This window comes from Ambystoma mexicanum, chromosome 5q (assembly GCF_040938575.1).
Source record: "Ambystoma mexicanum isolate Mex_15411 chromosome 5q, UKY_AmexF1_1, whole genome shotgun sequence".
NCBI lineage: Eukaryota > Metazoa > Chordata > Amphibia > Caudata > Ambystomatidae > Ambystoma > Ambystoma mexicanum.
In genome coordinates, this window is record NC_090933.1 from 582050666 (window position 1) to 582077262 (window position 26597).

At 44.8% G+C, this 26597-nt stretch overlaps 1 protein-coding gene across 3 annotated transcripts in view; it reads right to left on the bottom strand.

The window, feature by feature from the left end:
- RGS20 (regulator of G protein signaling 20) overlaps nucleotides 1-26597 on the bottom strand; it is a 620050-nt gene that overhangs the window by 110704 nt on the left and 482749 nt on the right. For all 3 annotated transcript variants that reach the window (XM_069621052.1, XM_069621051.1, XM_069621053.1), the window contains one exon: nucleotides 5812-5898. In XM_069621052.1, coding sequence (XP_069477153.1) covers nucleotides 5812-5898 — 87 coding nt within the window. The remainder of the gene's footprint in view (nucleotides 1-5811; nucleotides 5899-26597) is intronic.

The following is a 26597-nucleotide window of genomic DNA, read 5'->3' on the forward strand; positions in this document are numbered from 1 at the left end:
CCAGCAACCATGTGTAATACGCAACTTGAATCCATCGGGAATTTACTCCCATATGATAGACCACACCACCAACCTGCTCTCCAGACTATATTGACTACCAGGACAATCCCAAACCACCACACATGAATTGCATGTAACGCATACATGCCTGCGCAATTTCCGAAATTTCCATGACCTCCTGTAACTTATGTTCGGTTACCACAGAAATATACTTATGTAAATGACTCCAAAGAAATGCACAGATTGACATATGATTAACCTGCCGTGACAAAGCCTGGATGGGTAAAACTGTTGGCTACGCAATGGGCAATTTTTCTAATTTCTATTGCCAAGAACAGGAGTCAATAATAACACTATTTTGATATGAAATCTACGCAAGTCACCTGCTAACAATCTCACTGAAAACTATGTAAGTATTAGTGAAAATTGCATACAATCAGTTTGGTTTATCATATCAATAAACTAAACAATACACCTATATCTTCGTTATATACCACGTTTATGGAGCGCGTGAGTGGTATGCACACCTCACCAAACCTCTGCCCCATGTTTAGGTAGCTCCACCCTGAAAGGGTCCAATGAGAATGTGTCAGTACACAGTGGAACTGGCAGCCAGCATGGGTTAATAGTGATGCAACCAAAGTTCAAACTTAAAGAATAGGACCATTTTTACATAATGTAGTGGGTTCCATCTGGAATGAACACTGTCATCAACATCTCTGTTTTGCCTGAATTCATTCAATACTAAGCATTGACAAAGGCCCTTAAAAGGTTGTCTACATCTATCAACATGGTGGCACCTAGTGTCTTTACATTGATTCTTTAATGATAGATAACTAGTAGGGGCCGGGGGACCTTTCTGCTGCTAAGTTTGTGGACTCCACATGTGGTGTAAACACACAATTCCTTCTCCACCATACTCAACACTGTGGGCCAACGAAACTCGTCTATGTCTACCATCAATGGGTATGAGAGTAAATCCAGCAGATTGCAAGTGGCGGATTGGAAGAGTTCATATCCATTTATGGTGTCCACAGGATTCCCTGGGAGATTTCGAACACTTACCACAGCAAGTAATTCTGCCTTCAGTAAATCCTCAATGTTTTTTTTAATTAATTTTTGTTGTGCATTGGTTTAATATTTAAACCTTTCAAATTACAATTAAATATTTACAAACATCTCATTCAAAACAGTTATTCATTAATGTTAAAAAGAAATACAAACTTTGCCATCACCATTTCATAAATTCATGTCCTTTTAAAAATACCCTCCATAAAATACATACAATCCACCTCACATAATAAAAAAATCCATATACCCTAGCATTTTACACATACACGCGTTATTCGATTAGGCCAATATGTTTTAAGAACCTTAAAACCTTGATTATATGCATAACCGACCTTCCCTCAAGATTTCTTTGCCACAAGTGCTGAGCTCCCAGCCATACATCACTGTACATCATTTCCCCCAGAAACCTTGCACGGGTATCATTCAAAGTGGGACATTCAACCATCACATGCTTTAGAGTTTATTTTATCTTATCATTAGTACAGCAATGACATTCAGCAGAGGAGAAATCCTTATTATTCCCAATATTCGTGACTTCTCTAGTTTCCAGGAAATTTAGCCTAAATCTCATAAACTGCCCTCTGAGTTTGGAGTAAGGTCATTTCACCAGATACTTTGTTAATATGCACCAGTTTCTGTGATCCTGCACCAATTTGTGAATCAATTTGTATTTCATTAACGCGGAACAAGTGGCGATCCCGTTAGACTCCTATAATCGTTGTTTAACAATATACATAGCCACCTCCAGTTGCTCCATAGTGCAATTCAGTTCACCCAGAATTATGTCACACTTACGGGCCCGCTCCTAAAATACTCATAACCATCTCTATACAATATAGTCTTCAAGACACAGAATAAGGAATCTTGTGGCGGAAATCTTATTATCCTCAATAGCAAAAGTGCATTCCATAACACTATGCTCTTGAGTGATAACAATCCCTACTCAAAACGTATTGCAACAGCCGGAAGACACTGTGGTAGACGCAAAACGTTCTGCCAAAGGCCAGCCTCAATAGCATCAAAGAGATCCCAGTCAGTTTCCAGTTTAATTTCCATGCCGTAAATTAGCTTAGGAACAACCTTGGATTTATAATATTTAATAACTGGGATTTATTGTATTAATTTATTTATTTGTTAGGTATTTGTAATGCGACTATACAACAAATGGTGTTTCAAGTCTCAAGTCACCACAAGACAAAAAAGGGGATGGGAACAAGGGAGAAAGATAACAATAATGGTCCTTCTACGCCTTGTGACATTTGGATCGTGCACGTGCAGTAACAGGAAGTGCAAAGGGGGAGGGAGTTTCGGTTTGTGCGAAATGTGAAGTGCTAGGGTGGGAAGGGGAAGTGCAGGGTAAGCAGAGAGAGAGCAGGTGAAAGGGGAGGGCCGAGGTGGGGGGCAAGAGGGCCACTGGGGCTAGGCAAATGCTGATGGGAGGGCGGGAGAGCAAATGTCAGGGATTGCAAGGGGAGCAGGGGGGTGAGGTCCCCATGCTAAGTGCGAGGAGAGGGGGTGGACTGGGTGGGGGGGACTGGTGCCCAGGAAACCAGTTACCACATCAGACGGGAGTGTTAGCAGGGGAGGGGGAGAGGGAAGGAAGAAGAGAAAAGGATGGTCTTGAGGAGCATCCAGAATTTAAGGATATCCGGCTGAAACCTGAGAGGAGCATATTAACGTTCAATTTTCCTAATTTTAGGTAAAAATTGTCCCTTTTGACCTGCACAATACTCACAATTGCTCCCTTACTCTTTTCCTCAAAAATGGGCACACCCAAACATACACATTGTGGACAATGTAAAAAAAAAACAAAAAAAAAAACAAACAAAAAAAAAACATACACATTGTTTTGTAGCCACCACAGTCTCATTATCCAGGTACCATTTCAATCCCTCTCTCTTTGTACCGTGTGTTAATCTCCTCACCTGTGTTTAACCATTGTTCATTTTTAAACTATTTTGCTCTGTGTATCCATGTAGTGCATTTAACATTCTCTGGAGACCAATCTCTGATTGTTCTAATATAGGGATATCATTTGCATAAGAAATCCTCAATTGTGGAGGAGAAACCTCTACTCAAGTGCAGTAGGTTTTTCGTCTACTTCCCATAAAATATAAAATTTGGCGGTGTAGTATAGCAGCAGTAAAGAGCAGCAAATTTGATACTACTTATTAAAACCAAAAGCCCCCCGGCAGAAGCTCAACCTAATGCGGAAGCTAATGCCTTGATCCATCCCAAGAGAATTACATACTTTAACACTTACAGGATTTGTGTGTCGTGTCCTTTGTAGCAGCAAGCGAGTACTCCACATTAGTAAAAAAGTTCTTTTGAATTTATTTCGATAAACATAATCCACTTTATAACAGACTTAAATTGACTGTGTCTCCCAATATAGGAGTAACCAACAGACATACAAATTAATCTTTATCTGCACATCAAATAATCAACACGTTTAAAGTTTATTTTCTTTGCATCAGAACGTAATAGAATATTGAACAGTAGTAATAGGACCCCACATGGTCAGGGAGCCTTCCCCAGAGGTCCTATAGCTTCCTAAATATTTTATTAGTTGTGGTAACAAACAGTGTTTCAAAGGTTCACGACGGTGACGGTGTTTAGGGGGCAAGGAAAATAAACTTTGAACTGATTGATTCTTTGATGTGCAGATAAAGATTAATTTTTATATATGTTGGTTACTCCTATATTAGGAGACGCAGTCAATTTAATTCTGTTTTAATGTGGATTATCTTTATCGAATAAATTAATAAGAACTTTTTTACTGAAGTGCGGTACTCTCAGTAAATCTGATACCATCTCCTTACTGTCACTTTTACAGCACCGTCAAACGCATAATTAGTCCCAGTATCGAACCGATTTTGTACTTTTGGCATCACTACCTCAACCCACATCTGAAAAACTCTGTGCTCAATAACACCCTGTCCAGGGCACTTCTGTCATTTTAAGGACACTTGCTGATTTACATGTTGCTGCTTTCCCAGAAATTCTCCCACCATGATTCTTGCAATGCAGCATTTGTGAAAGGCATGACAGTGCGTGCGTTAACGTTCATGTCTATTTCCTTCCTACGGTAAAGGTCAGTCCCTGAGTGCACCAAGGTTGCCCCAATGCTCAGACCCATGTTGCCTCCCCATGATATGGAAACCTCAGAGCTGATTCTGGAATTTTATTTTGTGGCCATGATTTGGGTTTGATGTAGAACTATTTCTATTTAAGGTTTTGTATGTCGGGAGGTTTTAGAGGGTGGGATCCAATAGTAGCTGAGGCATAGCTAACGCGAGGCACCATCTTAGTGGGGGCGATGCATTTAGCTCATTCTTAACTTATTTTGCATAGATTTTGATTTTGAGACCCATTACTTTGCAAGGGTGCTGTAATTAATTGGATCACAAGATCCAGAACGTTTCTCAACTTTTCAACAAAAACACACGGTAGCTCAAAAACCCACCCTTGCACGCCACCATTGGCGACATAAGGAAACTAGTTTAGTGTCAGGAGCATCTAGCACTCAGCCAATGAGCTTGAACTTGGAAAAACCTTAAAACATTTGCGAGCCCAACATTAGCTCAGAGACAATTTTGAGTTACAGCAAGTTCCATGGTGATCCAGTGGTTTAACATAATCCCAATGGTTAGGTACTTACGAATGCCTCCACCTATTGACTTAGCATTTTGTCTAAAGAGCCCTATCCTCACTGTTACATACATTATATAGGTGAATGAAAGGGCTCAGGCCTCTAAGAGTTTGGCGGGGCAATGAAAAAGTGGTGGAATTACTAATGTTTTTACGACCTTAAAGTGGAGGATTTACCTCAAGCATCACACTGGAGGTAAATCCTCCTCTTTAAGGCTAAAACTCATTGGAATTAACAATGCAGAATTATTGCTCATGGTAATTCTGCTAAAACCCGCATGGAGTCCTTTGGTGTTAACACTGCCTTTCCACCACTTATAATCCTGTGGTAAATGCGCAGGACAGAGTGGAGGTAACAGTAATCGATTTTGGTGGTAATTCGACAGATTTACCACCAAATTATGTAGCAATATTTGACAACGTCTTGAACAGTATCCAGCCTCTACCAAGAGTCGGGGTCTGCAATCTGAGGCTCTCCTGATGCTTTGGACGCCAGTTCCACACAATCCATTTCTGTTTACTGTGTTGTTAAGGAATTGTGGGAGTTGTAGTCCAAAATATCTGCAGAGCCAAAGTTTGCAGAGCTCTTATCTAGGGCCTGGAGATGAATCCTTTCACACTGGCTGAAACATAAAGTAGTGTATAAGAAACCATGTTTGTCTGGAATGATTCAAGCAGACTGCTGGTGTTATTGCAATGCCGCTAAAACCGTATTTTGAGGCGGCACAGTGTTTGAACTTTCCCTGCATGTACAATTGCTTCAGGTCAGTGTATACCAGTCAACCTATTTGCCAACCATGCCCTTAATTCGACAATCAAAGCATACAACTGGCCTCAACGTCACACGACAGGGTTTGCCACTATTTGGAATCCTTCCACTGCAAGTATGTGCCACCACTTGATTGGATATATCAAGCACATCTTCGTGTGTAGACTGCCATCACTGGTCTGTAACAGCTTGCCTTTCTCCTGCTATGTTCATCGCGCTCCATTGTAGTCACTACCACATGGTGGCGTGTAGTAGTAAAAAAACAATAAACAAACAAATAAATCATCAATAATACATAATTAAACATTTGGTACCCTTACCTTTCCTCAAATTCTGGGATACCTTCTGCTCTCAGCTCTCGTGACGTCCTCCGCGCTCTTTCCTCTTCCTGATTCCTCACTGTGAGGCTGCAAGACACAAGAAGATGACATACTTAAAATACTGTAACTCATTACTGTGTGAACACTGTGATTTCTTTTTTTACTAAAGAGAGCATCACAGGAAACTCAGATATTTATTTAATTTGGTTTTCTTGTTTAAAACGCAGACCTAGCTTGAGAGCAGCAGAGCGATGTACAGGGTGTGCTTTCTGGCATTGCATAGGCGCCTGCCACTCCATGTCCTGAGTGAGGGGCCAGTCAAGCTGCAGAAAGAAATTGTTTCTTTCTGAAGTCAGAGTGCATCAGGGTTCATATACTGTGACTTTGGAAGAAAAGGATTTCTTTCTGAAATCAGATAATTTCTTTCTGGAGTGCATGTTTCCAACTTCAGGAAGAAAGAAATAATGTCTTTCTGAGAAATCATTTTTTTCTGAAAGAAACATTCCTGCTGTGGCGTACGCTCAGGCTCCACCGCGCATTACAGGAACCTAGATGCTCTCCCTGCTTCCTGGTTCCTGTCGGCGTGGTGGAGGCTGGAGCACTGGAGCCATCTGCCATAGTCCTTCTAGAAGGAGTTCCTTTGGGAAGATGGATTCAGGAAACAAGTCAGGAAAAAAATGTGTAAGAGTGTGTGTGTGTGTGTGTGTTGCATGTTTGTGATGCATGTATGTGTGTATCTATACATGCAAGTATGTGTTATGTATTTCTTTTTTTCCAAAACTTTTTATTGTCATTTTTCAACATTAACACTTTCCATTTGGAACCAAATCCCTACCCCTTTCCCTCCCCCCCTGTGATCCGGGGTTAGGTCCTTTTGCAGAGTGCCTTATTTTGACTGCGAGATTGCGGGTAGTCTCTTCGGCCTCAGTCTTTTGTTTCATTGGGCAGGGTGAGTCCTTCCAGTTCACCCAACCCCTGGGCGATCAATTATTCCCAGGATGTGCATGCTCCTTGGGCACCACGCTGACCGGGCCCCTTCCTTTAGAAATGATATCAGGGTTGACCAGTCAGAGCAGAATCTTTTGTGATCCCCTTGGATGGAGTAGATGAGCCATTCCATAGCTACAATGTTCCATATCTTTGCAATCTATTCATGGTCCAGAGGTGGGTCCCTGGACTTCCATTTCCGTGCCAGTACTAACGCTGCCGCCGCCATCATCATTATCGCATAAAGTTTGCGGGCCGGCTTTGTGTTAAGTTGTTCTAGTATGCCGTCTAGGCCTATCATTGTGAGGCCCCTGATCCCTTTGGTTTTAACCTCTAGAACCTGCTCGATTGCTTCCTGTATCCCCACCCACAACTGATCTCTCTTGAGTCATTCCCACCAGATATGGCTCCATGTTCCCACTTCGCCACATTCCCTCCAGCACTTGTGAGAGGTGCCCAGGTACATCTTGTGGAGCCTAGTTGGGGTCAGATGCCACTGGAACATCAGTTTAAGCCAGATATCACGAATCTGGAGGGATCTTGTCAGTTTGAGGATATGTTCCCACAGTTTTGTCCACTCTGTTTCCTCGATCGCGCACCCAGTGGAGGTCTCCCATCTTTTTATGTATGTACTTGGAGGGGGGGGGTCTTTGCCCAGTTTTATATGTTTGTATATATTTGCAACCACTCGGGTGTCCCCTGGGTCCCTGTTCAGGTACTTTTCGAATGGTGTTAGTTGGCGAGCCCTTGCTTGTTTCATGGAGGGGTGGAGAAGCCAGTGTCTCAACTGAACGTATGTGTACCTTTCCTTTTCAGTCAGGGTAAAGTCTGCTTTGCATTGGTTGAATTGTTTAATGTGGTTCCCCTCAAATAAATCTCTAACCCTGAGACATCCCCCCTGTTGCCAGGCATCGAATGCTTGTGTTTTGTGGGCAGGTGTAAATTTTGGGTTGTCAAAGAGCGGTGTGTAAGGCGAAAGGAACGTAGTAATGTGCACCCTCTTGTCCCCATCATCCCATGCGTCTCTCACTACTGATGTGATGGAGCTGCAATACATCTGCGGGGGTCTGTCTACCTTTGTTTTCCATAGTATTCCCTCCAGGTCTCACCCGACTACTGCTCTCTCATGGGCCTCCAGATATTTTCCCTGTTGTCGTTCTGCCAATCCCTAACCACCCTCGTCTGGGCCGCTATATAATAGGCTCTGAAGTCTGGTTCACCCATACCCCCCGGGTAGGCGGGCCTTGCATTAGTTTTGCGGTCAGTCTCGGAGGCTTGTTATTCTGGACAAATGAAGTGGTTATTTTGCATAGGGATCTGAAGTAGGCCTGCGGAACGTGGATCAGAAGTGCTGTAAAGTGGTATAGTAATTGTGGCAGTAGCACCATTTTTAATGCATGTATGCATCCCATCCAGGTGATCGCTTGCAGGCCCCAGTCTACCATCTGAGATTTAAGATTCTCCAGGAGCGGTAGGTAGTATGCTTAGTATAGCCTGCCCAGTGAGTTAGTCAGTTTTATCCCCAGGTACGTTATAGAGTGTTCAACCCATCTGTAGGGGAAGGACAGTTTGAGTTCCCGCTCGACTGCTCTTGTGAGGGTGAGGTTGAGAATTTTGGATTTGGAGGGGTTTATTTTTAACCCGGCGACCTCCCTAAACTTTCAATCGCAGGGAGGGAAGTTTCTGGATGGGACATCGTGAATATCATGTTGTTGGCGAATGCTGCTATTTTGTGTGTGTTCCCTCCGAAAGGGACTCCCTTTATCTCCTTGTTTGCTCGCACTGCTGCTAGGAAGGGTTCAAGATGTAGGGCGTACAGCATGGGGGACAGGGAGCACTGCTGCTTGGTCCCTCTGGTTACTGCTACTGAATATGATACAAGCCCATTGATGGAGAGCCAAAGCATCGGCTGCCTTTAGTTGGCTCTTACCCTATTTAGGAAATTGGGTCCGAAGCCCATCTTTCTCATGGTTGCAAAGAGGAACCCGCACTCAACCCGGTCGAAAGCTTTCTCGGCGCCGATCGCCAGCAGGGGGGCTGGGATTCCTCTTTTGTGTGACTTTTCGATCAGGTGGGCTATTCTACTGACATTGTCTCCAGTTTGGCGTCACCTGATGAAGCCTGATTGGTCAGCCGAAAATAATTTGGGAAGAATGTAGTCTATTCTGGATTCCAATATTTTAGTGTGGATCTTTGCGTCGACATTAATTAGAGCGATGGGGCGGTAGGAACCGCATTCGGTGGGGTCCTTGCCTTAATTCGGAATGAGAATCACTTTTGCCGCTTCCATGGATTTCGAGATAGCCCTGTCCTTGACAATCTGATTGAATAGGTCTTCTAGATAGGGAATAAGTATTTCTTTATGCATTTTATAGAATTCGGCAACAAATCCATCTGGGCCAGGGGACTTATGGATGGGTAGGGATTTGATTGCTGCCCAGACTTCATCTCTAGTTAACACCCTTTCTGAGCTGTTCAGGTCAGTATAGAACTGGATGAATGCTCTCTCTATGTCGTTCTTGCAGGTGCTCGTTTTCCCTTCTATAGTTTTTATTTTTAGGATTGTTTTGTCTGTTTCCTCCCTCCTCAGTTTTCCAGCCAGCAGACTGTCTGACTTGTTTGCTTTGATGTAATACTTTTGTTTAAGACATAGTAAAATGCATTTTGCCGCCCTTGTCTGCATGAGGTCTAACTGCCCTCGTATGGCCCTGTATTCCCTTTTTGTCCCTGGAGTCTGCCCTGGTTCCATCTTGGTCATTATATCCTTTAGTTTGTCTTATAGCCTGACCTCCTCCAGCCTCCAATCCCTGTCCCTTCTGGCTTTGATCACTATGATTCTACCTCTGATCGTTGTTTGAAAGCATCCCATCTGGTCTGCGAGGCAGTATCCCCGGCCCTATTTGTCTCAAAGAAGGCCTCGATTTCTTTGGCTACTGCCCGGGCTAGCGTTTTGTCCTTAAAGCGAGGTGTTGGGTATCGCCATCTCCACAGTCCGGACAATGACCTGTTCTTTTTTAGAGTAAGGGTTATTGGGGCATGGTCCAAGACTGCAATGAATTTCTTAATGTGTGTGTGAATGAGTGAGTGTGTATGATGTATGGATGGTCGGGTGTGTGTGTGAATGACTGAATGTATGGTGTATGTGTGTGCGTCTGAATGAGTGAGTGCATGCATGGTGTGTGAATGGGTGTGCACGTGTGTTTGTGCTGGGATGGCCGCTGAGGTGCTAATATTGGCAGGTGAGGAGTGAAAGGTTGTAGGGGTGGCAAGTCAACTGCATTGTGAATGTTTGTGAATGTTCATCCATCCGTGATAAAGCAGGCATGCTATGTGTTATTATGTGGCTGGACTATCATTTTGGTGTAACCGGTCTAACCATTTCTTACTGTAGCATGACATTTTTTCTAGGCATCTATGATAAAGTAAGCATGATAAGTGTTTTTACATGGCTAGATTGGCATTTTGATGCTGCAGTTCAGACGTGTTTTCTAATTGTGTCATAGCTTTTTTAACGCGATAACCAACAGGAGTATGTCCTTACGTGGGGATACTGCCATATACTGGGAGTGCTAGTCTGGACATGTTTTCCTATAGTATCATTACTGGCATTATGCACAAAGTAAAGATGAGCATGTTTTTATATAGGAATATTGGGAATGCTGGCATATATTGGTGCATCCATTATGGATATGTATGGGCACAGCCAGCTTGAAAATGTTTTTATACTGGCATATATCGTGGGCAAAGGGATCATGACAATGCATTGAGAAATGCTCCTGTGCATTGTTGGAGAGTTGCATCTATAGAATGTTTGGATTGCCAATTACAAACTCTCTGGATTTTTAACACATTTTTCATAGAAAGTGTGCTGCATCATACACCACTTTAACCCATTATTCAAACATTTTCTCGGGGGAGAGGGTTGACTCCCCCCCCCCGGCTTGAACCCCTCTGGTTGGTACGGGCTCCCTCGCTATGCTCAGTTGCTTTGGCCTATTTGTGGGAAATGTTAACGGCTCTCCAAACAATTCACCAGACGCTACTGGGTGAGTTGCTGCTGGGTGAATGGAGGGCTTAGCAGGGATGCAGTGTCATTGATGACTGGAGAAACCACACAAACACTTTTTTGTTAGGAAAGTAAAAACGGCCACGTTTAATCCATTTAATAATACTAAGCACAATAAATCCATTATAAACACAAACCTAGTAAAAACACAACTATAGCATAACCACAATACTTTCATTTGCATAAATCGTAACACATCTTTACATTGGTTCCTCCTCATGACAGACAGTCCCAGGTGACACCGCCAATTCTGCCCCCTTTCAGCATTTGTACAGCAGTGAGGTCCCTCCTACGTTCTTGCGGACCTCCCCTGCCATACCCTATGTTGGGGTGTGATCCCAGGAGGCATCCTTTACTTGTCTGACCCCTTCCCCCTCCTGGCCCCAGCCCCCCTTTATCCGTCCCCTCTCCCATGGGGCCCCTTTTGCCAGGCTGAAGCCAACCTTATGGGAGGCAGATCATGCCCTCGCCACTGTACCCTAACCTCCCTAAGGGTTCCCCCCACCGGAAGGGCAAATTACTGACCACGTGTTCCACCCCGCCTGCTTTCCAACCTCCCCCACCTCCTCAACTGCCTGGGCGGGTGGGATGGAAACACGATAAGAAGCATGACATCTGTCTATCCAGTGAGCATGCAACGGCAGCCAGGGTCTCTCCACAGAGCTCCAGAGGACATCAACATGGATCAGGAATAGAGGTTGGATAGCTTCTCTGCCCATCCTGCTCCCTGGTCCTCTTTTAAGCGTAGCCTTTTGGCGCAGATGCCGAAGCCCCTGTGGTGGCAACCATTGTTCCAGACCAAGGGTGTGTTACCACACCCTCAGGCAGTTTCCGGCAGCCGATTCGGCTACCGCCCTACTCCCCAGTCTCTCTGGCGCCCCCCGCCACACCTACCCTGCGGGCCCTCCACTGGAGGAGGAGACCCACCCTAATGGGCTTAGCAAGGATGCAGTGCCATTGATGACTGGAGAAACCACTGAACACATTTCTGTTTGGAAAGTAAAAACAACCACCTTTTCCATTTAACAATACTAAGCATCATAAATCCGTTCTAAACGCGACCCTCGTAAAAACACAACTATAGCATGACCACAATAATTTCATTTCAATACACGGTTCTTCCTCGTGGCAGGCAGTCCCAGGTGGAACTGGCCAAATTCTGACCTCTTTTGGCATGTGTACAGTGGTGAGGCTCCCAGTACTTTCTTGGGGACCCCCCTGCCATATACTATGTCGGGGGTGACCCCAGGAGGCATCCTTTACTTGTCTGATCCCGTTCGCCTCCTGGCCCCCCCTTTATCAATCCCCTCTACCATCGGGCCTCTCTTGCCAGGCCAAAGCCAACCTAGTGGGAGGCAGACCGTGCCCTCGCCACTGAACCTAACTGGCCTCAGGGCCCCCCTGGGAAGGGCGAATTACTGACCAACTGTTCCACCCCTGCCTGCCACAGGACGTTCAACCAACCTGATGGGGGTACTCCCCCCCCCTGTGCTGTGCGAATGACCGCCATAAAGTTCTCAAAGAGTAAGTCAGTTCCTTGTTCTGATAAATGGACACGGTTGTAGTGGAAGTTCTCGTTTCCTCTCACTAATCCGTTGGCCACTATCCGTAACCAACCCCCTGCCAGACGGGCTAGCTCATTGTTTAGTTTCCTTGCTGATATGTTTAGCGGCCTTGCTGACCCGGCACACCCCATTTCGTCCTGGGGTTGATCTGGGACCAGGCGATCACTGCCTGTGGGCAGAAGTTGCCCAACCAACCAAAGAGGGAGACCAATGCCAGTCGTAGTTCTTTCAAGTAAAGCAGGCATCCTTTACTTGTATGATCCCTTTCGCCTCCTGGCCCCCCATTTATTCATCCCCTCTACCATCGGGCCCCTCTTGCCGGGCCGAAGCCAACCTAGTGGGAGGAAGACCATGCCCTTGCCACTGTACGTAACTGGCCTCAGGGCCCCCCTGGGAAGGGCGAATTACTGACCAACTGTTCCATCCCTGCCTGCCACAGGACGTTCGACCAACCGGATGGGGGTACTCCCCCCCACCTGTGCTGTGCGAATCACCGCCATAAAGTTCTCGAAGAGTAAGTCAGTTCCTTGTTCTGATAAATGGACACGGTTGTAGTGGAAGTTCTCGTTTCCTCTCACTAATCCGTTGGCCACTATCCATAACCGTCCCGCTGCCAGACGGGCTAGTTCATTGTTTAGTTTCCTTGCTGATATATTTAGCGGCCTTGCTGACCCGGCACGCCCCATTTCGTCCTGGGGTTGATCTGGGACCAGGCGATCACTGCTTGTGGGCAGAAGTTGCCCAACCAACCAAAGAGGGAGACCAATGCCAGTCGTAGTTCTTTCCTCCCTATTGGCACTAGGTCATCCCTCAATGTGTAGTATAACTAGATCAGACTCGGTAGTTGATGCTTTGCCATTGTGGTCTGACATGATGCTCCGCACCTGGCAGAGGCGCATGTCCCCTTTTCCAATCCAAAGTATCACTGCATCCGTCTCTCCGAGCTCCCACGTCGATTCTTTACTCTCCTCTCCATCCGTCTAATGAATGAGTGGCCGATCACCCATACCACCTGTGCCCGAGGCATCCTCTATGGATAACAGAAGAGATAGGAATGTTATGCATGGAATCACTGACATCTTACTGATTACACTGTTTCCTCCTTCACTTTGCCAGTCTTACCCCCTTCTCCCGCCCATTCCTCTTCTCTGCATTCCACCTAACAGGCCACGTGATGCCTTATGTACCCCTTGTAAGCCTCAGACTTCCATCTACCCAATTTCATGATCTCGCCTACCTGCATCCCGAGCCCTGCTGCCGTGGTAGCCATCCCTATGCTAAAGGAAAGTGGTGAAACCCCTAGACTTCCAAGCCCGGCACCACGATACTCCTCTAGAAAAATGCCCTGAATTGTAATGCAGAGGAACCATCATGGTGCCTGCATAATGGCCCTGCTGAGTCCCCCCTGAGCCTGGTGATTTCCACTAATGCCACCACTGGGCAAATTGTGCTGTTTCCGTTGTTGGCTAGGTCCACTACCGCGCCCTTACCTTCCTGGTCCGTTTTGGATTTCCTCACTAATATCAGCGCTCCCTTAAACTGAATAGCTGAAAAAGCCAGTCCCCCTGACATGTCTGTCTTGGATGCTCCTACTAGTACCCCCAATCTGAAGGCCACAAAGAATGTGGTGACAAACGCTGCCCTAAACAGCGCCACTTCATACCTGTCAGAGCATAACCCTCCCAATGCCAACACCATTTTCACTAGTTTCTGCGGGTCTAGAGGATGCCTCGCTTCCGGCTACCTTACCCCCATCCTTCGTCACCCCGCTAGTGCCTTTTTATGGTGAAGTGGTAAGTGGGGCTTGCCACCCTGTGCAAACCCGCCACAAATCTACTAGATGCCATCTTCCCTTTAGCCATGCCAGCGGACACCCCTAGAGCTGTGCAACCGCCCCAGGTATGTAATCACTGTGTCCCTGTGAAACATCACCCCCTCCTTTCTACCCTGCAAAACACCCAATATTCCTGCAATGCTTTCTCATATGCTGTCTTGTTTTTCCGTGTCAAGGATCCAGCGATCATGGGTGCTAAACCCAGCCACCACGACTCCAGAGTGAGTCAGGGAAGGGAGTCATTGCTACCTCTGCATATGGCAGCCATCTGTGAAATTCCTGCAGCTTGAAACAAGACAATGCATCGGCAGCGTTATTTAGTACCCTTTTGACATGTTTAGATGGAAAATGCACCTCTTTCATCAAACAAATCAATACCAAATGCTTCAACTGTGTCAGTACCATGGGGCAAGATGCCCTCTGATTACTGATTGCCATCACCACCGACATGCGTTCGGACCACAATACCACATGCTTCCCCGTAGGCCGTTGCCTCAAATTGGCAGTGTAACTATGATAGGAAATTGTTCCAAAAACTTAATGTTCCTGATCAGCTTCCTAGCCCATTCCTCAGGAAATCTCCCCCTGCACCATTTCTTTCCTCAAATGGCCCCAAAACCTACACTCCCTGCCGCATCTGTGTAGAAGCCAATCTTTTGGTTAGGCTGTGCCCTATCCGGCCATACCAGGAGCCCGTTGAAACTTGGCAGGAATTTGTCTCATATTCTGAGGTCCCCTTTTACCGAAGCGGACAGTCTACTATGGCGATGTTTCTCTGTGAGCCCGGACACAGCCCCACTATGGCGCGGCAGGATTGGGATAATTCTGAGCGTGACGTTGAGCTGCCCCACTTGGTGCTGCAATTGCACCAGCGTGACCTTATTTTCTTGTAGGCATCTGTAAACCGATTCCCTGAATTCGGCCACCTTTCCGAGCCGAAGGAGGCATGTCCCTTGCATTGAATCAATTTCAATCCCTAGAAATGTGATGATGGTTACAGGTCCCTCGGTTTTCTCTTTCGATAAAGGCACCCCCAGCTCCTTAGCTATCATTTGGAAAGTTCCTAATGTGTCTGCACATAATCTTGTATGCTGGGGTGCTAAGAACAGGAAGTCATCTAGGTAATGCACCACTCTTGCCCCTTTCAGCTGCCGCTTTGTGTCCCATTCCAAGAAAGTGCTGAATGTCTCAAAGTAACTGCAGGAAGTGGAGTAACCCGTTGGCATGCATTTGTCAAAGTAAAACTTCCCCCCAACCTGAAAATCGAGGAACCGGTAGTCGTCCGGGTGTACAAGGGGGGGAAGTCTAAATGCAAACTCAATGTCCGCCTTATCTAGTAATGCCCCCTTTCCCACGTCTGAGTGAACGTGTCATTAAAAGATGCGTATCTTACAGAACAAATGCCTTCCTCAATCGTATCATTCACCGATGCCCCTTTTGGGAAGGACAAATTGTGACTCATTCTGAACTTCCTCTCTTCTTTTTTGGACATGATACCGACTGGGGAGGAAACGAACCGTGGGAAGGGAGGGTGCTCAAATGGCCCCTTTACTCTCCCGAGCTCTGTCTCCTTTGCGATTTTTCCCCTAGTACTGTGTTGTTGCTTGCTGCCGATGGCTGGTTCCTAGGTACCGCTGGGAGTATCATCCCCATTTCTGGAATCCAAAAACCTTCCGAAAACTTGCTACCAATAACTGCGCCTTTTACTTCCTGGGGTAACTGTTTGTCCATATTCTGCAAACCTCTACTTTGAATGGCATGGGCAACGGAGAGTTGCATCCCATCCCCTTATTTGCTCTTTTTGTACTCTGTCTTTCGTTATTTTATTGCATCTCTACTCTGGGTGACCTTGAAGCCCGCAGCTGGAACATGCATGTTTAAATTTGCACACTGTCCTAGGGCACACCTTTGTGTTGAAAGCCCAGCGGGTCCTCATGTCCTCTTTTTATCAGGGGATGGTTCCAAAAGGACTGCCCTTGCCTGGGTGACCAAGCCCCTTGTGTCCAGAAAACCCTGTACCTTCCCTCCCTGCTGTTGTGCAATGGTACAGCTGGTCCAAAAATCTATAGCTCTTATTCCCCTGTCAAGCTGCACACTCCCTGCTTTGGACACCCTGAATCTCTCATCATAATTCAGCCAAGCCCTGAATGTGCTTTCCCGGTACATAGACATTATTAAGAGCAAGTAGAAGAAGAATTTGTGATGTAACTCTGGGTATTTTTCCGTCATTAATGCTGCGAATATCGCGATGCCTGATGTCCAATTTACAATTGTCCTGTCTACCTGTACCTTTTTCTCCTTCGCCAACCCTTTTGCTTCACTCACTTCATCCAATACCACATAATTAGACAATGCAAAAATATCTACAAATCTATCCTTCCAAATCTTCTCTTTTAATTCTGGTGTCAAATGCCAAATAAGCATACAAGGGGCCAGATAACAGAAAGTTTACACCGGTGCAAGTGCAAAGTTGCACGGTATTAGCACTACGGCAAAGTTGCCCTATTTCTAAAAAACACAAGGACATATTAGAAAACCATTGCACCATGACAAGTGCATTTTGGCATGTTATAAGCATTAGGGCAAACATTGCCCTTGTGCAAAAAAGATACTTTTTCATTGTCTTTTTGCACCAGGGCAAAGTTTGTCCTTGTGCTAATACGGAATAGTATTAGCACTAGGGCAAACAGTGTCCCGGTTCAAAAATGCATTGTATATATATCTTTTTTGCACTAGGGTAATTTCTGCCTTGGTGCTTGTACCATGAAACACTGCACTTGTCATGGTGTAATGGATTCCTAATATGCCCCAGTATTTTAAGAAATAGGGCAACACTTCCCTAGTGCTAATACCGCACAAACTGTGCACTTGCACCGGTGCCAAGCTTCTGTAATCTGGCCCCTAATGGGTTACTGATGGGGGCTGCTGGTGCCCTCACATCTCCCCCCGATGTGCCTGTCGCCGGACTACCTGTAACCTGTTGTGTAGTCTGCCCTGCCCCTGCAAGCAGCCCCCTGCCTTGGGTTGATCCCACCTCTTGTCCCAGGGGTGTAACCCCTCTTGGCTGGCCGATGCTTCCTAGACCTGCCGCCCAGTGACCCACCATGAGTGCTACCCCTCCTGAGCCCCATACCCCCTGTCCCGTCTGTCCTCCCAGAGTCCCGCCACCACTTATTGGTTCCACATGCCTGACCCCCCCCATGTGCTTAAATCAGTCCCAGCCCATTCTCCTGTGCCACTTTGGCCCAGCTGTCCCTGCCAGCTTCCTTGTATGCCGTTGTGCACACCGGGCAATGGTGCGCCGGCTGCCAATACCTCTGGGTACCCTGTATTGATTCTACTCAGCCCTCCTATTTCTTGGGACTCCCTTCCTATGGAATGATCCCCTTTGTTGCACTGCCATTGGGATGCTGATTCCCTTTGCACCATTACTGTTCCACCATTGTCAGCCCCTGCACTTGCCATGTCCCCTGCAGGGCCCCTGAGTACTGCTGCACCACCCCAGGGCGACCCTCTGGCTCCTTGGCCTTGTGCCTGGCCCTGGTCCCTGTTGTTAGTCACCTCTTGCTGTTTTTGCCCCTTTTCTCTTTTTAGCTGGGAGAAATGCAGCACTCAGGGCTACATTTTTCATCCTGGGTCTGCTTCCCAACCCCTCCTCGCTTTCTGTTCACACTGGCTGTCTTTCTGTGTTTCCCACCGCCCCCGCACTTAACTGTGCCATGACTGTGTCAATACCCTTTGCTTGCAACACTGCAAATAGTGCTGCCACTTTTCCTGGGTCCATTCTCCTAGTTCCTTTCTCCTGTGGTTTCTGTTATTGTAACCCCACAAACAGGCCCTAAGCATTCTGGGATGCTGTGCAGTCAGTGTTTTCTAAAGAAATCTGTTTTTCAGCCGGCCCATATTTACTATAAATCAGTTTTGTGCTGTGCACTACCTTTCATTCCTTGTGGGGTCACCTTTTACTCCTAGCGCACTTCAAGCCTTCCTGACTCAAAACCTTGCCACCTGCACTATCTCCCGCATTCATACCAATACACTTTTACTAGCTTTCCCCATCCCTCGTTGCCGAGTGTATCACTGCAAACCCCTTGCTTTTCCTTTCCTTTCCCGTCCCTGACGCCTATGTCTCTATCCTGCTCTAACTTACCCGCCCTCCCAAGCACTGTGGAATCCCCTTACTCCTCCACCCGCCCCTGGACACTGCTAGTCCCACGCCCGGCCAGACAAGGAAATGCAATAAACAGACACCTCGGAACGGACCCGTCTCCCCCAACACCCACATCCTTTCCTGTACTTGTAGAAGAATCCGACGAGCCCGGGGCCGAAAGTGGCCTGAAAAACTGCTGCTCCACCCACGGCCCACAGGGGTCCTGCGGATGCAGATGAAAGTAAGGGCCCTCCGAGGCGTGCAATCCCCAGCAACCAAACACGATGAGGAGCGCAGCAGCAGTCTTTCCAGTCGGCAGGCAACGGCAGGCCGGATCTCTCCACGGAGCTCCAGAGGACATCAACACGGTACGGGAAAAGAGGCTGAATAGTTTCTGCTCCCATCCTGCTCCTCGGGCCTCTTTTAGGTGCAGCCTTTTGTGCAGCTGCCAAGGCTTCTGTGGTGGCAACCATTGTTCCCAAACGAGGGTGTGTTACCACACCCTCGGCCAGTTTCAGGCGGCCGATGTGGCCACCACCCTATGCCCCAGTCTCCCTGACACCTCACGCCACACCCACACTGCGGCCCCTCCTCTTGGCGAGGAACCCTCCTTCACTAGGGATGGGTGTGTGCAAGGCTGGGGGGGCCAGGCAAGCGGCATTGAAGCATGGACATTTTCGTATATGTTTTACTGTTGTTTTTGGGCAAAACCAAATTGATGAATGTTATTACATGGAGAAGGGCTTGGCATGGGGGGTTCATAGCACAATGGGGCAGGCAGACTGGACATTGTCTTTCTCTGGCATGGCATTTTCTATTCACAGAAGGGGCAAGGCCAATATGATGTGTATTCTTACATGGGGAAAGTGGGGGCACTTGCGCTATCAGCTGTTTTGTTACTGTGGAATTGCATTCTGGTGTTAAGGGCAAAGTCAACATGATGAGTTACATGGTGGGTGGAGGAATTTGTGCAGTTGAACAAGGAAATGGTTCCTTACTGTAGCATGACATGTTTTACTGGTGATGAGTGCAAAGTCAACATGAAGAGTATTCTTGCGTGGTGGTGTCGGGGGTTGGGCAAGCATTTGTGCAGCAGCAATGGCATGTTTTCTTCCCGTTGCAGGAGATTTTGTTCATACATTGGTATAATGGCATATTAACATAGCTAGTATGAACATGTTTTATCATGGCATCATTCCAGTGCATAATATGGCTGGCAACACACAGAGTTGGCTGGTACATAAAACACATGCATACATCTTTTTCCTAGTGCAGTGTAGAGCGTGTCCCTGCAGCAGCACGATCATCAGGCACATTGTGCATGCCTGGTCGTCCGGCCGCCACAGAGTGTTGTGCTTTGTTGCCAAGCTTGGGCTCATGGGGTCAGCAGGGCTCACAGGGCCCCCAGATTTTGTATTACCCCATTGGGTGTGGGTAGCCAGTGTTTGGGCTGGCGTCTTTTAACAATAGCCCAGTACTGTGAGTTGCGGTCTGGTCATCAATCTGCTCATTCATTGGGAGTAGTCCTTGATCAAAGGTTAATGGTCCTTACATTTTACAGTCTAAAATAATGTTATTAAAAGCAGGAAAAAAACTCTGAAAACAAATGGCAGGTAAGGGAATTTTTATCCAATTAATATAAAAATAAAACTGCTGACCTAGGTATTTGTTTTAAGTCAGTGTATTTTGTTTTTACTTTACTATGTTTTGCTATATTTGTGTTTTATTTTTAGTTGTGTATATTGCAGAGTTGCATCAATGGTCAGCAGGAAAATATCCACTCTATTGCTCCCTTATTAGGGAGACATCTATATATTTCTTGCTAGTCAAATACCACAAATAATATTTGCCTGCTGGGACAACATAGGCACTAGTCTTGAGCTTTTTGTTTGGCAGGGCAATGAGCATCATATTTTGATTTGATGTCCCTCTTGTACTACCCCTGTAACACACGTCGAGATATCAGATCCCATTTACAACTTTGGATCATAGAGAGGGAGCTATCCACTTGTGAGATAAGTAGCACTCCCTGTGTTATCTAAAGTTTTGTCATATTAAGTGATTTCAAAATGCCACTTCTAACTATATGAATAGCTATCTAGAAGGTAATGGGTTAATTGCAGCTATTGGCCTGCTCATTGTCTAAAGCATTGTCCCCCTGAGGTGATTTAAAACAGCCATTTCTGCTGTCAAAAATCTTATTTCTCTAAATGAATGGGCTAACTGTAAGTATTAAACAGCACCTAGTGTGATACAAGTTCTTAAACTAGTGTGACTTTGGCCACATGATTTATACACAATGCAGTTTCACAGCAGACAACACTGAATCCCTTGTGTTTTATTTTGTTACGAATAGAATAGAAAAAGACTAGAAGTAACATAGTATTACTTTTATTTAAAATTGTTATATGTAAAAGTTGTAATGTCACAATATTTTAGTGAGGGAACATGTGTGCCTAGAGAAAAGCAAAAAAAAACGTCTAGCTTTGCCAATGCATGTTTACTTTATTCCATATGTGAGAAGTCCGGCAGAGCGCGCTGTGTACAGAGCACTCCTAGGCCCCTCGGGAGGGCGCTGCTTCCCGTTGGCAATCTGCCCGCAGGGACTCGAGCTATCCAGAGAAGTGATGCTCTCTTCACGTCAGATGCTGGGCTATTGAAAAACAACCTCTGCAACTCCATGGGGACTTGCGTGAGGCAGAGCGAGTACAGCGCCGAACCTCCCATTATGGCAAACCACTAGCAGTTATATTTTGGTTAACACATTGCCAAAGTCCTCTGCAGCAGAGCGCACAAGATACGTGGTTCAAGTGAGTCAAATTGGGACGAATAAAAAAGACCTAGGGGCTGATTCATGGTATTTTTTGCACGGTGCAAAGTGACTTTTCACTGGTGAAAAGCGACTTTGCACTGTGAACAAACACCCTGATCCTTGGAACAGTGCGAAGTGTATTTTTGCCGTTCAAAGTTTTGCACGGAAAAAATACACTTTGGGGGTGTTTGTTGGCAGTGCAAAGTCGCTTTTCACCAGTGAAAAGTCACTTTGCACCGTGCAAAAAATTCCATGAATGAAGCCCTCACGTTCTTTCTTGAAAAGCAACACTACTGGATGAAACAAAAGAGTGGGCAAATGAAGACCTTTCACCCATACCCTACTATATTGTGGCGCTCGATTGTAGAATTTACTTTGATATAAAATGTTTAAAACAAAGGAATACATGATGGGGACTGGTACACATACTCACGAAACAATACAAGTTTCAAATTATAATATATTTCCCAAGACAATGTTCCTTTATTCTTATATGCAGAATAGTTTATTGAAAAATGATGTTTTAGATGTTAGATGAGTATGCAGTCATGTGATAAATGTCAGGGAATTTGCACGTTTTATTATTGTTATTAAGGTTATGAATATTATTATTCACATTGTTATTGCTATTACCATTATTTCTGAATCTAATGGACCTAAAACTATACTTCATAATATCAGGAAACACACTCTAAAGGTCTGAGGAAGTGAAAGACAGATAAGCAGCTGGGGGTGGACAAGGACCCAAAAGTGGCCCTGGAAACCTTTTTCAATGTGGACCCCAGTCCCACCGTCCATATAAGCTCAGCCCCTCTAAATAGGGCTTGGCGGATTCTCCCACAGAAGATATTGGAAAATTGTGTCTAAACCGTTAATTTTAAAGAAGATTTGTCCCGACGTAAGTATTAAAAAAATAGTGAACCATAAGAATGACATATAACATTTGTTTAGAGTGGGGATAACCTAATGGAAGCTTTTTCACAAACTATTCACTTCAAAGGAATGTGGGGATGAGGTGAGATAAAAGAAAGGGCGTAGGGTGCTTGGAAGAGAGATGATGATGATAAGAAAGCCAGGTTAGCTCCAAACAATAGGCCTCTCGTTGTAGGCCAGACTAACCATGTAGGGGTATTGAACTGTTTTCCTGATTTTGAGGGGTCCCTTGCTTTCTACAAGCAGTGAAAGGAACATGGCCAGGAGAACGTGGTGTCTACTTTACTAACTATGCCGATGGCACCCACTTGGTGATGGAACTATCGGGTGACTACTCTTTGGACTCGAATCATCTAGGGTACATCTATGCTTCAATTGAGTCTTGGATGAATACCAATTGGATGTGCCTTAATGGCAACAAAACTGAGTTATTGATCTTTGGTTTACCCCAAACTAAAGCTAAATCGGACCCCAGACTTCAATCTTTTCACCTTGACGATTGTGATATCTCGGTTGTAGAAAGGGTGAAAACGATTGGCACGTACCTGGATTCATCTCTTTTTGTGGATCTTCACGTAAACCAAGTGTCTAAAAACTGCTCCTTCTATCTCCAACTGCGAAGGAAGAGCCTGTCCTTCCTATCTGAGAAAAAATGCGGCTCTATTGCTCGGGCCATAATCTTGTCTAGACTTCATTATTGTAACTCACTTTTGATTGGAGCTAATAAGAAATGCCTGTCTAAACTTTCCCAGATTGACGCAGTTAGAATTCTCAAAAGCAAATCGAAGTGGGACCACATCTCTGAGATTAGGCAGTAACTCAACTGGCGTCCCATCACCGCTCGTATATCTTTCAAAGCAGCGATATTGGTACACAACTGTCTTTATGGCACTTCCCCTGCTAACCTAAAATCCATGATTCTTCCCTATGTCCCGATTAGATCTCTGTGATTCTCCAAGATGGGGTTAGTAAGATCTTTATGTTTCAATCAGACCAATGGCCTAGGCCAATCCTTTCCATTTGTGTCAGCTAAAATATAGAACTCCCTGTATTCTAATCTGAGATTTGAGGAAAACCATCTCAGCTTTCGTACTAAGCTGAAAACATTCCTCTTTGAATAAATCCCTTCCTGCTCTTTAATCCTGCTGGAGCTCTTTGTGTCTTGCTGCTTTGTGTCTGTCTCACCTCTGTCTATGTTGGTGCACCCGGATGCCTGCGGGCTTCGGCGCCTTATAAATTAATAAATAACATGAGGAGCTTGTCAATGTTGGCATTGTTCATCTCTGATTTAAAGTCTGTTACTCATCGCTAATGTCCTGCTAAGTAGTACAATTAATGATGTGTCCTGCAATCCTGCTTCACAGCTATGCATCAATTTCAGTGCTGGGAAGGGTGTTTTGCCCACTTTTAAGCTTTAAAGCATAGGGAGGGGCTGGAAGGATCCTGAGACCAGAATTTGAGTTTGCTCCATTTCCGATAGTCTGCTCCAGTGAAACCAGCGGAGCAAATCGAAAGGAGTCCATCCACTACTAACAATTGATCCTTTGTAGGTTCTGTAGCACATTGCTCCTTAACTCCATGGTTACTCCATAGGCGGCCCTGCACTATTAATTCCAATAACTGCATTGACCCCTTGAGTTCAAGTGCATATTGATAATGACCATTTTGTATCCAAGCTTTTGGGATTAACACATGCCAAGAGGAAAGACCCGTGAGCAGTGGGATTCAAATTCCACTACTGGTTTGTAATGAAAAGTGAAAGGAAGACACATCTAATAACTTCAACCTAATGAAAATAAAAAGAATAGTACAACTCTCAAGAGAAGCCACCATCACCCCAGCTTTATGATACGCTTGGCTCAGCTTATTTCCAAAAGGAAAGGAGACGCCCCCAGGTCAGAAAACATGCAGCTAAAAAAAAAGAAAGGACTTTTTTTGGGGCAAATGATTTCTGACAGGCGTCCTTTATAATAGGCTTTAGATAATTAGGCTGTGTCTTTGATTTCATTTTACTTGATTGATACAGTGCCTCACTGAGGAAGAAGTTTGTTAATAGCTCCATTGCTTTTCGCCATAGTGCACATTCAATCACTGCAACTGTAGACGGTAAATACAAACAATGTGGAATAGTGTTCCCAGGAGCATACAGATGCAAGTGGCTGTATAGCAAGCTTGTCGGCTACCCGCCTACCCCATAGAGAAAATGCACTAGGCGCAATATGTCTCTATTCCACGTTTTAAAGGAGATAGAAACTGACAAACATAACTTATGAAGATGGGCTGCCTACTTGATAGAATTATGAGTTCCTGGCTAGAATTCATGGTCTGAACAAAATAAGGCTTTATATTCGGAAAATGGGCAATAGATCAAGTGTGGCTTAATGACTTGAATGTGCATATTATATTAGAACAGGGTACCCCAACCTTTTGTGCGCAGTGAGCAAAATGTGCAGATCAAATGAAATGGTGAGCAACATACATTTTTTTCAATTGAACATATCGGCGCTGAGTTTGCAGACAAATTATTGCAACACAAATTAGAAATGTAACAAACTTAAGACTGCTTATAGAACCTTTAGATTTGCATTACTTAATAGTTATCTAGACCACATGCAATTCTAGTAAATAAAATGTGCAAGGCATTTAACTTCATTTGACATTAAGTGGTTGTTTACAGGAAATGTTGATGAAATTGAGTGTTCAGTAGTACATTTGTAGACAAATTGGACCAGTCAACTTGTTCTTAAATATAGTAAGACAAAATAAACATTACTAGGTTCTCGAGAAAAATATTTTAAAGAAATGTAGTGCAAACGTTTGGACAGTAAAATTGGTCACAAATGGAACACTGATTTTCAGATCAATTCTGGGATTCTGCTTCGGAATTGTCTGGGATCTTTAGTCGCAACTCCCAAGCATACAAGATCAGCAATATTCTTCCACAGTCATTGATTACTGTATTGTGGATTGTATTTTCTTCAGGAATGTTATGAAATTGTGCATTTCTGATTGAACAAATAGTGAACACTATCCTCTTGAGTTAATTTTCCAATGGCAGGGTAGACTCCGCGAAGAAGATGTCTGACAGCCGGAGGGACTGCTTGGGGACTCCCAAGCTCGACAAGGAGGAGGTATTGGACAGAATGACTAAATCACAAGAAATAAAGATATTCTCTTAAAACTGTTAAACAGTTCAGAGGCCACAAAGCAAAGCGTTAGTTTGAGTCTTTGCTTGAAACTCTCTGGGACAGAGCTATTGGCAAACAGCATCCCCTAGTTCAGGCGGTGCAGGTTACAGAAAGGGGGGGCCCGTTGTTTGATGCAGAATGTAGAATCTCTAAAAGGAATGGAAACATGATTTTATGGTGCACATGGCTGTTCAGATTTATAGTTTCAAAATGGCATCTAGAAATTGCCAAAAGACAAATAATAATAATTTATTGAGAAACAATGGAGCTTTTCGAAGGATACCAAATTGTTTTATGTTTAATGCAGTTGTCGAGACAGGCATAATGCCATCTCCTTGGACAAGTAGTCTTTGGACCACCAGCCCCCCATGGTTATAGGCCAATTCCCTCACTGCACATTGCTAGTAAGATATTCTCTAAATGTTTGTTGTTCAGACTGTTGGAGGGAACTCAAAGTAACAATATGTTGAAGCCCGCCAAACAGGTTTCAGGGGAGGGCTTAGTATATTTGACCACTGCTTCACTCTGAGTGCCATTGTTGAGAAATACGGTAAGGTTCCGGGAGGGAGATTATTTGGGGCTTTTTTCAGATTTGGTTTGATTGATAGAAACATAGTGTTGCGTAATTACATTTTATTGCGGTCCCTAATGTTTTAGCAAATCTTATCCAACTGTGATAAGCAGACATTTCAGCATCTGTCTGATATACAAGATCAGGGAATTATACATTGTTTTCCCCATCCATAAAGGTGAAAAGCAGGGACGTCAGTTGGCCCCAAATTATTCCTTTCAGACGTTGATTCTAGTACTTCTCTTATGAAAGTTAATCCACCCTATCCGAAGGGTACATTTTATAGCATGCTTCTTAATGCCAAAGACACAGCTATTTTGGACTTGAACCTGGCAGGTCTCCAACAGTACCTGCTAAACACAAATTACATTTTTGAGAACTACAGTCTGAAATTAAATATGATGAAAACAAAAATGTTGGTGTTCATGAAAAGGGTCAAACCATGTAGCTAGTTTTTTAAATGAATGTGAAGATGAGGGGACAGTTTCATTTTTATTTAAGCCTACTCTTCTCAAAGAGTGGTGCTTGGGTCAATCATTTTAAGAAGACAGCTAAAAGGGCATCATTAAGGATTAAAGGGCTTTTTACATTTTGGAGCATTCTGATTGGACAAGTGTCTGTAGGTAAATAAAGGCAAAAGTATGTTCCATGATTTTTATTGCAGTGAAATATAGCGTGAT